Source organism: Saccoglossus kowalevskii, chromosome 8 (assembly GCF_978046115.1).
Source record: "Saccoglossus kowalevskii chromosome 8, keSacKowa6.1, whole genome shotgun sequence".
Taxonomy (NCBI): Eukaryota; Metazoa; Hemichordata; class Enteropneusta; family Harrimaniidae; genus Saccoglossus; species Saccoglossus kowalevskii.
In genome coordinates, this window is record NC_140648.1 from 6,870,154 (window position 1) to 6,889,115 (window position 18,962).

General features: G+C 35.3%; 1 protein-coding gene across 6 annotated transcripts in view; it reads left to right on the plus strand.

The window, feature by feature from the left end:
• The first annotated feature begins 7,692 nt into the window (after positions 1–7,692).
• Positions 7,693–18,962, plus strand: part of LOC102808640 (cholesterol transporter ABCA5-like) — a 52,885-nt gene continuing 41,615 nt past the window's right edge. For all 6 annotated transcript variants that reach the window (XM_085502099.1, XM_085502101.1, XM_085502103.1 and 3 more), the window contains exons 1-5: positions 7,693–7,877; positions 8,740–9,130; positions 9,767–9,867; positions 12,579–12,799; positions 14,087–14,223. In XM_085502099.1, coding sequence (XP_085358225.1) covers positions 7,791–7,877; positions 8,740–9,130; positions 9,767–9,867; positions 12,579–12,799; positions 14,087–14,223 — 937 coding nt within the window. In that variant the 5' untranslated portion in view covers positions 7,693–7,790. The remainder of the gene's footprint in view (positions 7,878–8,739; positions 9,131–9,766; positions 9,868–12,578; positions 12,800–14,086; positions 14,224–18,962) is intronic.

Genomic DNA, 18,962 nt, shown 5'->3' on the forward strand with positions numbered 1-18,962 from the left:
GCATAATGGAATTAAACTACTAGTACTTATTTCATTACAAACGTGTTGGGTATTATTTGGTCTGAGTATTAATTGTATGTATGTGGGCTAAATAAAGACGGTCGTTTGTTTGAATCTAAAAGTACAAGACAAACTACCAAAAAGCAAGAGATACGTTGCAGTTCACCCAGTTACAAAATGTGTGTTTTTTTGCATTAAAATAAACTAAATGAATAAGTCACAGGGTTACATATACTACAAATGTTATCGATTACCTGGTCTTAAATATGCAAAAAAGTTCGTTAGAAACATGTGACCTCTTAACTTCATTTTAATGGTTTGTATTGTAGTGTAATATAACACGTGAGCAATAAGTTCTTCAAACCACATCAACAACCGTAATGATTTTGGAAACAATTGGTTAATATCGACAAAACGAGACTCTGTGCCTTTAGCTTGGCTGTAATGTTAATGAAGGGAACTACATATGAAGGGAAATGTCTGTCTCGTTGTTGTCGTCGGCGCTGTCATCCCCGTCGTTAATTATGTTTCTTGTGGTTACGTTTGGGAAGAAGGGTACGCTCGGGAAGAAAGGTACGCTAGAAAAGAAAGGTTCGCTTAGGTAGGAAGAAATCAACTGTGCGGGTAATGAGTTGGTAATCGACGACGCTCACAGGTAAATAAAATAGAAACACTCTCATATAGGGGATTTTGCAGATGAAAGTGGACAGAATTTCTTAGCGCGAACAGATTATGGACTGGTGGTTTAAACGATTGTTACAAATGTGAACAAACATTGGATATCTTCCACGTGCGTTGCAGTGCATGATAACAGCCGTCGGGAATGTTACAAATGAAATAACAATCTCTTTTAAACTTGGATATCATATTAGTGATTATAAAATTTTATAAAAAAGTTCAATTGTGGTATGATTTGCTTGTTTATTTTTGCAAAGTATTGATGAAATGAAGTATCACGTTGTTGTGGTAGCAATTATAACTTAAACAATTTTTATCTGATAATTCTCAAATTTGGAAATCTTGCCAACCATTATTGATGAGAAAGGTACATGTGAAGAAAATGTCTGTCTCATCATTGTCGTCGTTGTCGTTTGACACGTTCTATTGACAACTGAGCTTGGGAAGTTCAACAATGTACATGGTTAATCTACTCTTATATGGGAATACAGAATGATTTGAAGTTCCATGTATGTAAACCATTATTACATATGTACTGCAGTTTCTTTTGATTCGTCCCTGAAATCAAAATCGGTATTTCCACACCTGATATGCAAAGGAGATCTGAGAGCAAACAAAGTAGTCCCTTCAGGAGTACCGTTTTTCGAAACATAGCAGAAATAAACAATATTCAGAAGTACGATATTTCTCCCTTGGGGTACATGAGTATACTTGCCGCGGGAAATGAAATTTGAACAACAGTAATGGTACTTTTAAGCAGTCATTTATTTTGACTAAAATTAATTTGCATATCATCCATGCAATAATGTTTTCGGTATTTTCACGATCGATATGCAAATAAACATGGTATTTGCTACCGAACTATTTTTTTTATTTTAATTTGTAAACACATTTTCGTCTGTTATTTATATCCGGTTCAAATCGAGTTTTATAAACCTTGAAGGGCTCTCGAAACATCCACCCGCAGTAAAATCAGCGATTACTATGGAGCCGCAACCGTCGACATCGAGATACCAGGAGGTTTCTGCTGACGACGTCCCGGCGTTACTCAGTTCCAAATAAAGATTATTAACGCCAACTGAGTAACATTTTAACCGGTAACCAAGACTCATTCAACTCATGACCAGCAAGCAACGTGACAAACGAAGTTGTAGCGTGCAGCTCAGCGACATCGGTCGTCTAGAGATGCTGTGTATTCTGCTGTACTTTCAATCGCTTCGCTTGTGAAAGTACGGCCGCAGGATACACCGCATCACTCGTGAAAATAACTTCCATACGCAACGAAATTCACGGGGAGGGCGTGGGGTTCTGCCATATTATTAGATTTGGTACAGACAGCATTGATGTAAATACAGTTAAGAATTATGAATCACGTTGTAAATTTGAATCACACATTTTTCTATTGTGATAGGTCATTGTCATTTTACTGTTACAGTGTTTAAATGCTTGAAAATATTAGTTAGCACTTTCCATATACTAGGGTAGAACTGTTTGTTACTTTTGTATACTCAGATATACTTTGTAATGGCCTGTTTTTTATAATAAGATGTAAAGGTATCTTACAAAGTTCGATGACATCTTCCCAATAGCAGACCTCTTCAACATAATTGCATGTGGATTTTTGTAGTGTTATCATTTGCATTTACAATACATTTTTTTGTTTTATAATTAATTGTGAAGGTTTCCTACAAAGTTCAGTAACACCTCCTTCTCAACAGCAGAGTGTATTCACATGTGTATTGTTATCAGATGTAAAAGTGTCTGCAGTTTCTCCCTCTCTCAAGACTAGTTTGTCAGTAGAGCAGCATAGTTAGCGAGTATTTCCTGACTAGTATCAAGTTGTATTCGTTCAATTTTGGAGCTATTTTATATTTACATACTAGTACGGTAGTTATAATGCTGGATTACACATTGTTGCCCCCTCAAATAATCTGGATAATACACTTGCACCCTTGAAGTGCCTTCAAATTCATTCTTTCTATCAAAATGGGCAAGCTATCAGTTCTTGCACTATGTTTTATAAAACAGGTATTTCAAATCGTACGTTTTCATTAAAACGATCGATATTGTTAACATTGTCATATTCTAACTTAATGGAGATATTCTAATGTTAAAAATCTGTATAATCACAATAGCATATCCAGAAAATGAAGAGCACTGTATTTCCAGCAATGTTTGTTTGCGTGATTACATGTGTTGCATAATTAATTATTCAGTCCAACTATTAATGTAAACTGATGATTTATAAATATTCTTTTTTTTATCAAAGACAAAAGATAATTATGAAAATTGTCATTGGTGTGCAAATGGAATACAATTGTTTATGAGATATTCTTAATATATTTATGAATTCACTTGTCAAAATCGGCTGAAAGCATTTCACAATGTCGAAAATTGTTGCCATCTCACTATATCTTTTCTTGTCAACATACTATGATACTAATCACAATCAGAGACGGATTTCAATTCTGAAGGATTGAATTAACAGTGGAGGTAGTTATTGGATAATTGCTACCATCACACTTTTACTATAGTATTTTAATTTGTAATAATTTTACATGATTGAATTAATATTTTTCATTGACTTAACTTTGTTATGCCATGGACTTGTAAATACAGAGTTCAGTAGAGTTGGGTGTGTGTGGATTCAAATGATACACCTGTCAACAATGTTATTATTGCTCAAAAACAGACTGAGTAAACTACTTCACAGTATGCACTACCTTAATGCCACTGTCCAAATTGATATATTACATATATAACTTCACACAAAGGTATATTTTAAAACGTATTAAAATGATTTTGCAATTTTATGACGATTAAAGAAATAAATAAAAAACATGAATGTCACTAAAGCCATACGAATACATTTTTACAGTCACGTCAGCTAGAAAAATAAAATCCAGTCTGGTACACAGTTTCAGATTTTAAAGACGAATTCTGAGTGTTTTGAACAATGAAAATCATAAAACTGTAACATTCGCTAAGTTGTATCTCCTGAAGTGCGCCCTCAATGACAAGAAATTGTGCATAAACAGGAGTCATTTTAATTTTTGACAGTTGTACTAAAAATAAATTTGCCATTTTCTCAAATTCTTTTTATGAGAGTTGTACACAACAATATATTGAAAACTGCCTGATCAACATGAGTGTCAACCCGGTAGCCAGTGCGAATAGTGTTGCAAAACACTGGTTCGTATTTCGTTGGCCACCAAAATAGCCTCTTATGGGTTCGTTTAAAAAGCTGGAAAACATATTTATCGTGCGATGAATGAAATAATTGTGCCACATATTAGTAGTGCGGACTTATTATTCCATCATGCACACATTTACTTGATTGTTTGGCCTATGAAACCTATACAGATCATTCCTTGATTGTTATCGTTCAAATAGTAAGTGTCCTTCCATTGCTCAATACTCGCAATGCGCTTTTAATGTACAACCGGAAAAACTTTGTCTGTCTCTAATGACTGGTGACAGTTAAATGAAAAGTTGTCCAGTCTGTCCGTCCTTAATAAATTGCGGCCCTCGATAAGTGGCGTTTTTTTTGCGCTTGGATGCCGACACCCATCAGAAGTCAATGTTTTATAAAAAGGTAGGCTTGTTTTGTTCAGTAATGTAAGGACACGTTTCGTGGTGTTTTAGTGTACATTGATGTAAAATCGGATACAATTCCATCAATACACTTGATATGTATCCATTGAATTTTATAGAATATCAATTGAATTCTATGGAATTTCAAGAATCGAAAAAAATTGAAGGGCAATGTTAATAATAATAATAATGATAATTAATCAGATGACACAATTTTATCTCTCCAAATGATAATAGACTGAATTTCAAAATATGTTCATAAACCCCGTTCTAGCTATAATGGATCAAAAACATATATCAAAATCTTTTACGGAAATTAGCACAGCGCCCTCACTGCCCATAGTTGTATTTGTCGGATAAACATCGAATTGTCATGTTATGTTTAATTGTAAAGTTTATTTTTCAGTCAAGAAGTCAATTACAGCGACTTCTTTCGCCGTCCCACATTTGGAATAACTACCAAAAAGTGACTTTTTTAGATTAAAATGTGATCACATCAAATTATAGGTAAATAGTGCCACGACACGTGACGTGGAGAACAAATAAATAAATAAATGAATAAAAAAAATAACTAACTAAATAAATATGTAACCAGCTTATCCCCCCCCCCCGAATATATAACGATATTATATCGCTGAAGTAATGACCTTGGCATTCAGCTGATGTTAATGACAATATATATATGAATGAATATCACAGCAACAACGTTAACAGTGCATGTATGTTTTATTTACGAACCACATCGAGGTCACGACTCGGTTAGCCTTGCTCAACTGGTTCGTAACCAGTCTTGTGATTGGTTGTTGACAAATGCTGAACAGGCCACGCCTCCAACGGTGTCGTGCGTACGGACTTACCGTTAGGAATTCCTAAATGGAGTCAATTTGTGTAGTTTTCTTGATTTATTCTGCAGATATCGGTAAAATGTAGGTAAGGCTTTGGCGAAATTCGAAGGAGCAACTAATATTCTTCAACCTGGTATTTTTTTTAGATTTTATTTTTTATTCTTTTCGTCTGTTTTTTCGAGTTTAAAAAATGTGAGCTGGCTGGAGCCTTCATCCCTTGTCTATTTCTTACACTAGATACCAGCCGATACCCCCCCCCCCCGCTCATAGAGACTGCGTATTACAGTTGATTATAGTTCCTGGGCTCCCTGTGGGTAAACGAAATGCGGAAGAGATTTACAGTAGTTGTAGTGCGATCGTTTGGCTTTGATTTTGATGGGAAAACGGCATGATTTTTTTTTTAAATCAAGAAATTAGTTGTTTTCGAAAGATAAGCTGAGCATTGAAGAAGAATTTAACACTTTTGATGATAATAACAGCTCATTGTCGAAACGCAGTTTACCCATTCACGCTACCCACAATATACCTGTACTCTGGAATAAGCGTCAATGACTAAATTAGACTCTAGTCTAAGCGTCAGGAATCATTGAAATGTTCGAAAAATTATGCCTTAATTTAAAATTAAATGGTATATCTTTTTCTGAAATATGTGGTGGCTGTTTGGTTTGTGAAAGTTTGGGGTGCGGCTTATATTGCAGACTTTTTCCAGGGATCAAAACTTGTCAATTTCAACATGAAACAATGTCCCAAGTTGCGGTGCGGCTTCTATTAAAGCTGTGGCCTCAAATATGATTTTTACGGTAATTACCAAATCCAATATTTAGCGTGAATGCCTTTCTGAGCAAAAAATTGTCGAGGTCAAAACAAAAAAGATATAGGGTGATATATTTCATTGATTCGACCCAGTGGTGACATCTTATTTATTAGTAGCGCCCGGGAACCAAAATTTGGGATGTCAATGACTTGGACGACAATATAACTAAGAGGTGAGCGACTACTTACCATGGCGGTGAGCGACGGTGATTTGCGACCCCAATAATATTTTAATTTTAGTAAGCCAGGGTAAAACCGTTTCAGATCTTGAACGTTCTTTAGTGCAAATACATTGATTGCCTAGCATGGCGAACGCAATATAATGCTATATAATGCGAGTGAATTTCCCTGCTGAGGTTTAAATATTGTACATGTAGTTGTATGTGATGTCCAATATGCAAATTTGCTTTGGTTGGAAATTTGTTCAAGTTCTCTCGGCGATAGCTACGTGAATTTTTGTTATGAGTAAGACTCAGAATGCAACAGTGACAGCCACTAAAACATAATTGAAGGCCAATGAACACGTCAAGCAAAAAAAACTTTTTCGAGTCGTGGCGTAAAATGGAGGCATATACCATTTTGACTCTTGAGGGGAATGGAAATCAGTTGATTTGAGGGTACGTGTCACAATAAGCGAGGGAGCAAATTGTTTTTATGCTACGAAAAAATGCAGACCTTGAACGTACTTTTTGGACTTTAGTACTACGTCATTTTTGTTTGATTACCTAACGTTTTTAGGTTCATGTGCTGCAAGTTACAGAGCACATACTAGTACCTAAGCGATCTTCCCTCAGCAAATAATGAAGCAAAGGCATTTTCGATGTAGAAATCGCGAAACTCCCCCTTTTTACGCAAACTGAGAAGTTCGAATTACTAAACGAAGTACAGAACGACGAAGATGAAATATCCAAAAACTAACACATACCAAAAATTATATCTCAAAAGTGAATATTTGTGGAGTATTTTAAGTCTAACCGGACCGGAAGTGGGAATTTGTCCAAACATATTTTAGTATAAGGTAGTAACCAGCAGGATATAGAATTTCCACACTGCTGTATGTTAAGACAATGCGTAACCAGGTATCCATAACAAATAATAATAGAAGTTGGATTTTGTAAAAAATAAAAAAAATAATGTAAACATAAGAAATTTGGATTGTAAAAAAAATTCTAATGGTCCATCCCTTCGTGACCTCATTGCTGTACTTTCTGAAGATATAGTGTGTCAATACAGCTACAGAAAATGGCGGAACGCGGTCTGAATTTAAAGCGGTCTACATCGGTGGCGGCGACGAGATTCAGATCGACGACGTGAAAGCCGGAAAGTTCAGTTATATATTCGGCAACCCCGAAGGTTTCCTCAGGCTTGGGTCAGGGAGCAACGCAGCCTATATTTCTCCACCAATCCAATCCTGTTATATGTAAATTACGCGATCTGTGACGTCATTGAAATGCTCATTAATATTAATAGCGAGGGAATCTCTGCAAGGGTATACCTGGCCTTCGCGGTAACTTACATAATATTTTATTGAAAAAAAACACAACAGAGGAGGCTGTTTGCAGGTCTGTCATTAGCGCCCAAACCTACCCTGCGATCTTGACTCCGCGCAAGCGCATTGTACAGATCACGGTCAGTTAAATTGGGTCAGTTTACCTCCATGGTTTACCTTAACCTGACGATTGAATGACTTGTTGTCATGTGAGAAAACCCGTGCCTTTGAGATGTCATGTGACCGTTGTTACGGCATATAAAGCGAACGTACAACGGCCGATATCAAATCAGTCAGGGTAGCCTGCTGGTAAACGCGGCACACTGCTAATAACAGACAAACTGAGTCGATCGTCGTCACTCACTGCAAACATGGGTGGATCATTGCGGCAACAAACAAAATGGCTCGTCTATCGCAACTTTCTGCTTAAAAAGAGGATGTATAAGCTAACTATACAAGTAAGTTCAACGTCATGGTGTTCGTGACTGCGTTTACTTGTGTATGGTCAAGTTCCATTGTAGATGTGTCATTGTGAATGGGTTTCGCGTTAACACCACGACGAACAAAATAACCGACAGCGAAACCAAGCGAGCTACAGAACTGCAGCTAGAATGGCCTGGGATTTTTACAATATTTTAGCAGCTCCTATTGCATGGCTAGGCTAGTCTAGTCTATAATAGGATATTTTAAAAATACAGGTTGCGTAAGTCCAATAAACAGGAATATATAAAATTTACCGAAGCTAAATGGCTGCGCTATGCAACACTTGGCTTTAAGGCAATGGAGATAATGTATAAAAAAAATCATCTTTTATTTAGTAATGTTAAATGAAACTTTTAAAACTAGTTAGAACAAATATTTTTGTTTGGCATCTCTAATTTTGATAAATATTTTTATCATTTATGGTAAAAAGTGCTATTTTCGGTTTCTTTTCAAAAATGGCAAGCCCCATTGCTTCAATATTTAATATGTATATACCTGGGTATATTTATTAAGTCACATTTGTTCTCTAATTTTAGTGAATACTTTTGTCAAAAGTAACTAGATTATTTTTTAAATTTTTACTTACTAAGGGCACACCTAACTTCACTATGCTGTATTGAGCATGTTCTCTGGATTTTACTTATATTTATTAGCAAAAATAGTAAAATTAAAACCAAGTGAATAATTAACTCATTTACTATAATTAATATTATTATCTTTATTTTATTTTGTTAAGTTTCTGGAGAAAACAATAAAACATATGTATGTGGATTTCTGCCTATGAAAGTAACATGAATATTCATGCATATATGTTCTTCTCATTGTCTGTTTTTATAGGAGGTGCTGTTACCAGTTTACTTTATCGTCATACTTGCTTTAACTCGTATGGGTATAAGACCAACAACTAATGAAGCTGTCCCATATTTCCCTCCCCATGACTTGATGAATACATCGGCATTCCTGCCTGACACTACGTTGGCTCTGGCAGCATCGCCTAACAGCACTGATGTAGAAAAAGTAATGGACCAAATTAGTGCCATGTTAAATATGGAGTACATCATGTTTGAAGATGAGGAATCTATGCTGGCTAAATATGCTAACAATGCGTCATTGTTTTCTGTTGGTATTATCTTCAATAGCGACTTATCCCAAAACCATACTTATGCGATTAGAACACCATTTGAGATGTTACCATCAAATCTAGATCTGTATAACCATAACAATCAAGGTGAGAGATACTGGATACTGTGGAATACTTTATTTGCGCTGGAATTAATTTTCGCTGGAAAGGCATTTTGGGCATTTTGCTTGGAATTTATTTTCACTGATTTTTGATGAGATTAATGTAAAATATAGGAAAAAATGTATATTCGCTGGATCTTATTTTTACGGAATCATCCCTTCAGCGAGAATAGCGAAAATAAATTCCAAGCGAAAATAAAGTATTCTACAGTAACTGATTTTTTTAATACTAGGCATTTCTTTTTCATTTACTTTCTAAGCTTGATATGAAAGTGCTGTGGAATTGACTGTTTTCTTTTATATATCTTTCACAAAACATTGGATAACTCTGTTATAATGAATGTGCAGCAGAATTATCGGTTCTCACATCCCTTTAGTATGTTCTGTATTTACATCTGTTATGATTGAATTATTTTCTCTGCAGGCAATGAAAAACGTGTTATTTTAGCTAATTTAGCTAATCTGTAATTTCGCTAATTGAAGACGTCGCTAATTTAAAATAAAGCATATTCTCACAATAAGATTGTTGGCACTTTAGCTAAATTAAAGATTCTGAGTCCAATTCTCTCAAACAACATGCGTAGCATGTTTTTCAGTGCTAAATTAACGTATTTCATTACAGGGTGTAGACAACCAGATGGATTGGGTACATGTCCTGCACATCAATATTTGTACACTGGGATTGCCGCATTACAAACAGTGATAGACCATTCACTTATAACAGTAAGTTAATTGACATTTACTTACTATATACATGTACTTTATTATGAATTAATGAGACACACATATGCCAGATATTTACATGATAGCCAATCTGATTATAACAAGATCTAGGATCTTTGTCTTTTTTAAACATTTTTTCATATACATACAACTCAATTTTATTATTTTATTTTATTTAATTGTTGGTAGTTTGAGGTTTTTAATAAAAAACATAACAAATAATAAAAAAGCCAAAATAAAATAAATATATAAAATAAAATAACATAAAATAAACACCGTTTAAAACATCATCTGTTAGTCAGATTGCTGTAAAATAATTTTTTTGGTCAAAATTCTAGTGTTGCCATATACCATGGTATTAACAAGAGTGGATAAATGTCAAATATACTAAAACCTGTATATATAGTCTTGACCTTGAGTTGGTAATAAAGACATATATTTAATCTCCATAAGTGACAGCTGTAATTTTACTCAGTTCTGGGATTCATACACCAAGCATTATGATCATATTTAATAATAAGGTTAACATTATTATGAAGATATAGAAAATTATCTTAGAAAATGGAACTTAGTCTCATTTGTCATATAATTGAATTTAATCATAGTGTAAAGTTTATTATGATGCCCTGTAGTAAAAGTGCACAGCCTTGACAGTTTAATAAGTCACTTTTTAAAATAAACCCAATCAAAGTAAACTTCTGAGTGCAATATATATCTTGGCAATTCCGTGCAGTGCAATAAATATGTCCCCATATTAAACGATTTGTCAAATACTTGAACTTATTTTTGCTGTGTGGTCCGCACTATTAATTGCCTGCCTGTAATCAAATGAAAAGTATTGTGGTTAACATGTTAATCAATCATGGTCTGTCATGTGTTGTTCATGCTCTCATCACTTATCATTTGTTGTCCATCCTCTTATCAATTATCTTTTGTTGTCCGTCCTCTTTAACAATTACTTGTTTTTTAAAAATTTTTCCAAACTTATGTATCAATCAATTATCAATCAATGTATAATCTTAGTGCAGTTGAATGTTAAAAGGCGTTGGTCATCACGCTGCACATGTGCAACATTTTTGTTGATAAACATTGATTTTTCCACAATCCAATGCGCTCTTCAAATGGAAATCACAAGTATGAAGTTTGACCTGGGTGCGACATGCAATCACAATTAGATGCATAAAATCCTTAGGAAAGGATAAAAAGGGTCTTACAAAAAGAAAATTAAAATTTATAAACTAAAAAAAAAGTACATGTAGAGGCTGTGAGAATTTTTTATTAAATATGCATCTACACATTAAATAACACGAAGAACATGCAAAACAGTTAATCGTGCATGTTAGCTATTTACTAGTATAGCTATGATTGCATATGACATACTAATGCCAGTGGTTTTCTAAAATACTAGTTGACTGAAACTTGGTACATGCATAATGTGTGTTTAGTTCAATCTCAAAAATCATGTGACATTGATCTCTATGTAATATGCCAAACTCATCAACATGTTTTTATTTATATCCCAATAGTTTGACCAAAATTATCTTTCAACTATAAGGCCATCACTGATTGGTCAATATTCTTCGTGTAATGAGGTGTTTGTTTATGCAAAGGATTTTCCATGACAAATGCAATGAAATTTTGTTAGTTGTTGGTGTTTTTCTGTGAAAGTTTGGCTTCCCTCATATAGCATATATAGTATATTGGTAAATTCATCGCTTTCTTTTAATTGTCATTTGTAGTATTCAAATATTTGTTTTACTCAGTTGTATAAAATCATTTTGCGCATGGCTATAACCTAACTCGCTGAGATAACAGTACAAGTAATCTTGTACTGTAGGTATAATTCAAATGATCTTTATTGTAGTTCAAGGCCTACAAGTTAAAGTTCTTAAAACATCTCAATAAATCATATTTCTGTGTTTTAAGTTGTTTGCATTCAAGGTCAAACCCAGGCGGTTGCCTTAAGCCAGTTTGCTTGCGTGTCCCAAATTGTTTCAACATACCACATTTATCTGCAGTTTGTTTTACATACTTTATAAAAGAGATTAACAAAATCAAAATTTTGTACTGTATACATTTTATATGTACTACTGTGAAATACTTTGTTTACGCTGGAATTAATTTTCGCTGAAAAGGATTTTTGGTTGTTTTGTATGGAATTTATTTTTACTGATTTTTGATGAGTTTAATGTGAAATATAGGAAAAAAAGTATATTCACTGGATTTTATTTTCACGGAGTCATCCACTCAGCGAAAATAGCGATAATTAATTCCAAGCGAAAATAAAGTATTCTACAGTATATCATATTTGTTCCTACAATTGTGTTCTTCGCATCATGAGTTTACTGATTCTAATGAATCAATATATTCAATGACAGTTAACTGCCTTCACTCGTCTCTTTCACTTAGAGTGAGTGTGTTAAATCATTATATTCATATGTATCTTTGTAAGTTATCTAATCACATTAGAAACCTCACTGAGAATTGTAGGTTCAATTTCCTTTTTGGTGATGCATTATGGAATATAAATGAGAATGTGGGAAATACCTCATCAGCTTTTATAATTGGGAAATATGTAACTAATTTATGGCAATATAGAAAAGAAATGATGAATGTAGTATAATAATAATAATAATAATAATAATAATAATAATCTATTATTGCTATGTCAAGTCAATATTAATTTACAAGACCCATCTTAATGTTACCAGTTTTCAGTTCCAAATACTACATTGCCGCAGATTCAAATGCAGTTACTTCCAAAGCCAGAGTATACCACTGATATAACTCAGCTGCAGATTATGAATTCACTCTATTTGGTGATGGCATTTTCTCCGTTTCTTGGTATTCTTATTTCCTCCTTGGTCTATGAGAAAGAAAAGAAGATCAAGGAAACCATGAAGATGATGGGACTGAACAGCCTTGCATTTTGGTAATGACTGCATACTTACCTATTTATGAATTTATAACTCTATTTAAAAATGAAATATAAATATGTCTTAGCCAGTGCTAGGAATCTGGTCTTAAAGATGAATCAGATTTAACCCATATTTAGTGTTCCCTAATTAACTCATGGTCTATATAGTTAAGAAGCTGTGCACAAATACAACTATGAAAACAACAGAATATAAAAGACCTCGATGGTCAACAAATCAGTATCAAAATTTAATCCATTGTTTTCTGTCCATCACTCAACTTGTAATGTAAATGTACAGAGGACATGATTACATAGGGTTCATAAACATTTGCATCATGCATCATCACACACAGTAAATTTTGATCAACGATAAAGAAAGTATACAATTTACTTGTCAAAATATTAAAAGGAGTTATTCATTTTACTAAAACAGCATCTTTTATTAGAAACAAAAACAGCCGGTAAGCTGTGATTCTTTTTTAGAAATTTCATTGTCTCGATTTTTAGCTCTGTTGTCATCGATGATGACAGAGCAGAGCTGTTCATGTAGATTATTGTCCGTCATCGCCCGTCTGTCAACAATTCTATTTTCGTGAAAACTACCTGCTCAATTGCTTTGATAGTTGGGATGTAGGTATCTTGGGTGGACCTCTCTCAGATTGTTCAGTTCATGTGATGATATCTTCAATTATTTATTTTTGGTGAATATTTTCTTCTTCTTGAAAACCGCTACTCCAATTGCTTTGATATTTGATACAGTATATGTGTACCTTAGATGAACTTCTATTGGATTAGTTCCTTCTATGCATTAAACAACTGGAAACAATCAAGGCTCTGTTGAAACACTGGAGATGATATTTTGACCATTGTGTATCTTCATTTACATTTTTCTACTCAAATAAAAAATAAATGTTTTTTGTTTCATTCAGCTGTGATAAGGTTTATTTTATCCGTAAAAGAGCGAAAATGCAACTTTAAGCACTAGACTGATTTAATTTTAACTGTCAAAGACAATTTACGGTAGACTCAACCAATTGAAATCTTGTCATAAATTTGTCCATACATTTTCACACATTTTCATCATTATTTGTATGCAATGGAAAATGATTTAAATTTTGTCCAGAATTAACAGAGGAATTATATTTAAATGAATAATATTATCTGAATAATATCTGAAATGTTGCGTCAATCATTCATTTAGAAAATTTGTGTGGACTGCATACAGTAATTATGTTTTTAAATTGAACTTGCTATATGAATAATATGAATAATTTTTTTCATTTTATTTGTTAATGTCCACAGGTTTTCCTACTCCATTATCTATGTTGTGTTGCTCACTGCTTGTTGTATAATCTGTACAATATTATCATGGCTATTTATATTCCCAAAATCTAATGCACTACTGTTATTTTTGATGTTTTGGCTCTATGGACTTTCAAGTAAGTATTATTCTGAAAGCAACAATAGCTGTTATTTTTTTTGTTTAAATATAACCACATAAAAATTAAAAAACTTACGGAAATATTGTTTTAGACACAATTGCATGGGCAAAGTGACCCAAAATTCACATGAAATAAGATGTGAAAACTAAAGATTGAGTAGTAGCAATTTTGTTCATGTGATGGGCACTGAAGATTGTGATTCATGACACACACTATTATGCAAATACCACATAAAATCATCACACCATCATTACGTGGCTTAGCTCCTCAATTAAGATGGCAATGTACAGTTTGTATTTGACATTTCACCCAGGCCCCCAAAAGTTGCCATCTTGTACCATGATCCCTGAGGTTCACTTGAAAACAAATGAATTTCAATATATGGCATCCTCTGTAGACCATGATGCAACCCTGCAGCCATCTTTTTCCACTTGCAAGTGATTTAATGTACAATGTTGTTATATAGTGTATATGCTATGCTTTCAGTGTACACATTTCGGTGATGGCCATTACAAATTGACACTAATGACACAGAAAATGTTTATTTAAAAATAAAAGTTATAAAAAAAAAGATTGATAGCTATTGCCACTTTAAACTTACTCATTAGTAATATTACTTTTTCCTGAATTCACAGTTGTATGTCGTCTTCATCCATGCTTGACCCATTATGTTCACATGGTCATCTGATCTAATATGTTCACTTGGTCATTAGATCAAGTATTGCCTATTGGTTGTTGGATCTAGTATGGCCTATTGGTTATTCGATCCAGTATGGCCTATTGGTCATTGGATCCAGTATGGCCTATTGGTTATTGGATCCAGTATGGCTTATTGGTTATTGGATCCAGTATAGCTTATTGGTCATTGAATCCAGTATGGCCTATTGGTCATTGAATCCAGTATGGCCTATTGGTCATTGAATCCAGTATGGCCTATTGGTTATTGGATCCAGTATGGCCTATTGGTTATTGGATCCAGTATGGCTTATTGGTTATTGGATCCATTATGGCTTATTGGTCATTGGATCCAGTATGGCCTATTGGTTATTGGATCCAGTATGGCCTATTGGTTATTGGATCCAGTATGGCCTATTGGTTATTGGATCCAGTATGGCCTATTGGTCATTGAATCCAGTATGGCTATTGGTCATTGAATCCAGTATGGCCTATTGGTCATTGGATCCAGTATGGCCTATTGGTTATTGGATCCAGTATGGCCTATTGGTTATTGGATCCAGTATGGCCTATTGGTTATTGGATCCAGTATGGCTTATTGGTTATTGGATCCAGTATGGCTTATTGGTTATTGGATCCAGTATAGCTTATTGGTCATTGAATCCAGTATGGCCTATTGGTCATTGAATCCAGTATGGCCTATTGGTCATTGAATCCAGTATGGCCTATTGGTTATTGGATCCAGTATGGCCTATTGGTTATTGGATCCAGTATGGCTTATTGGTTATTGGATCCAGTATGGCTTATTGGTTATTGGATCCAGTATGGCTTATTGGTTATTGGATCCAGTATAGCTTATTGGTCATTGAATCCAGTATGGCCTATTGGTCATTGAATCCAGTATGGCCTATTGGTCATTGAATCCAGTATGGCCTATTGGTTATTGGATCCAGTATGGCCTATTGGTTATTGGATCCAGTATGGCCTATTGGTCATTGAATCCAGTATGGCTATTGGTCATTGAATCCAGTATGGCCTATTGGTCATTGGATCCAGTATGGCCTATTGGTTATTGGATCCAGTATGGCCTATTGGTTATTGGATCCAGTATGGCTTATTGGTTATTGGATCCAGTATGGCTTATTGGTTATTGGATCCAGTATGGCTTATTGGTCATTGAATCCAGTATGGCCTATTGGTCATTGAATCCAGTATGGCCTATTGGTCATTGAATCCAGTATGGCCTATTGGTTATTGGATCCAGTATGGCCTATTGGTTATTGGATCCAGTATGGCCTATTGGTCATTGAATCCAGTATGGCCTATTGGTTATTGAATCCAGTATGGCTATTGGTCATTGAATCCAGTATGGCCTATTGGTCATTGGATCCAGTATGGCCTATTGGTTATTGGATCCAGTATGGCCTATTGGTCATTGAATCCAGTATGGCTATTGGTCATTGAATCCAGTATGGCCTATTGGTCATTGGATCCAGTATGGCCTATTGGTTATTGGATCCAGTATGGCCTATTGGTTATTGGATCCAGTATGGCTTATTGGTTATTGGATCCAGTATGGCTTATTGGTTATTGGATCCAGTATAGCTTATTGGTCATTGAATCCAGTATGGCCTATTGGTCATTGAATCCAGTATGGCCTATTGGTCATTGAATCCAGTATGGCCTATTGGTTATTGGATCCAGTATGGCCTATTGGTTATTGGATCCAGTATGGCCTATTGGTCATTGAATCCAGTATGGCCTATTGGTTATTGAATCCAGTATGGCCTATTGGTTATTGAATCCAGTATGGCCTATTGGTCATTGGATCCAGTATGGCCTATTGGTTATTGGATCCAGTATGGCCTATTGGTTATTGGATCCAGTATGGCCTATTGGTTATTGGATCCAGTATGGCTTATTGGTTATTGGATCCAGTATGGCTTATTGGTTATTGGATCCAGTATAGCTTATTGGTCATTGAATCCAGTATGGCCTATTGGTCATTGAATCCAGTATGGCCTATTGGTCATTGAATCCAGTATGGCCTATTGGTCATTGGATCCAGTATGGCCTATTGGTTATTGGATCCAGTATGGCTTATTGGTTATTGGATCCAGTATGGCTTATTGGTTATTGGATCCAGTATGGCTTATTGGTTATTGGATCCAGTATAGCTTATTGGTCATTGAATCCAGTATGGCCTATTGGTCATTGAATCCAGTATGGCCTATTGGTCATTGAATCCAGTATGGCCTATTGGTTATTGGATCCAGTATGGCCTATTGGTTATTGGATCCAGTATGGCTTATTGGTCATTGGATCCAGTATGGCTTATTGGTCATTGGATCCAGTATGGCCTATTGGTTATTGGATCCAGTATGGCCTATTGGTTATTGGATCCAGTATGGCCTATTGGTCATTGAATCCAGTATGGCTATTGGTCATTGAATCCAGTATGGCCTATTGGTCATTGGATCCAGTATGGCCTATTGGTTATTGGATCCAGTATGGCCTATTGGTTATTGGATCCAGTATGGCTTATTGGTTATTGGATCCAGTATGGCTTATTGGTTATTGGATCCAGTATGGCTTATTGGTTATTGGATCCAGTATAGCTTATTGGTCATTGAATCCAGTATGGCCTATTGGTCATTGAATCCAGTATGGCCTATTGGTCATTGAATCCAGTATGGCCTATTGGTCATTGGATCCAGTATGGCCTATTGGTTATTGGATCCAGTATGGCCTATTGGTCATTGAATCCAGTATGGCCTATTGGTCATTGAATCCAGTATGGCCTATTGGTTATTGAATCCAGTATGGCTTATTGGTCATTGAATCCAGTATGGCCTATTGGTTATTGGATCCAGTATGGCTATTGGTCATTGAATCCGGTATGGCCTATTGGTTATTGGATCTAGTATGGCCTATTGGTCATTGGATCCAGTATGGCCTATTGGTTATTGGATCCAGTATGGCCTATTGGTCATTGAATCCAGTATGGCCTATTGGTCATTGAATCCAGTATGGCCTATTGGTTATTGGATCTAGTATGGCCTATTGGTCATTGGATCCAGTATGGCCTATTGGTTATTGGATCCAGTATGGCCTATTGGTCATTGAATCCAGTATGGCCTATTGGTTATTGGATCCAGTATGGCTATTGGTCATTGAATCCAGTATGGCTTATTGGTTATTGGATCTAGTATGGCCTATTGGTCATTGGATCCAGTATGGCTTATTGGTTATTGGATCCAGTATGGCCTATTGGTCATTGAATCCAGTATGGCCTATTGGTTATTGGATCCAGTATGGCTATTGGTCATTGAATCCAGTATGGCTTATTGGTTATTGGATCTAGTATGGCCTATTGGTCATTGGATCCAGTATGGCTTATTGGTTATTGGATCTAGTATGGCTATTGGTCATTGAATCCAGTATGGCCTATTGGTCATTGAATCCAGTATGGCCTATTGGTCATTGAATCCAGTATGGCATATTGGTCATTGAATCCAGTATGGCCTATTGGTTATTGGATCCAGTATGGCCTATTGGTTATTGGATCCAGTATGGCCTATTGGTCATTGAATCCAGTATGGCCTATTGGTCATTGAATCCAGTATGGCCTATTGGTTATTGAATCCAGTATGGCTTATTGGTCATTGAATCCAGTATGGCCTATTGGTTATTGGATCCAGTATGGCTATTGGTCATTGAATCCAGTATGGCCTATTGGTTATTGGATCTAGTATGGCCTATTGGTCATTGGATCCAGTATGGCCTATTGGTTATTGGATCCAGTATGGCCTATTGGTCATTGAATCCAGTATGGCCTATTGGTTATTGGATCCAGTATGGCTATTGGTCATTGAATCCAGTATGGCTTATTGGTTATTGGATCTAGTATGGCCTATTGGTCATTGGATCCAGTATGGCTTATTGGTTATTGGATCTAGTATGGCCTATTGGTTATTGGATCTAGTATGGCCTATTGGTCATTGGATCCAGTATGGCCTATTGGTTATTGGATCCAGTATGGCCTATTGGTCATTGAATCC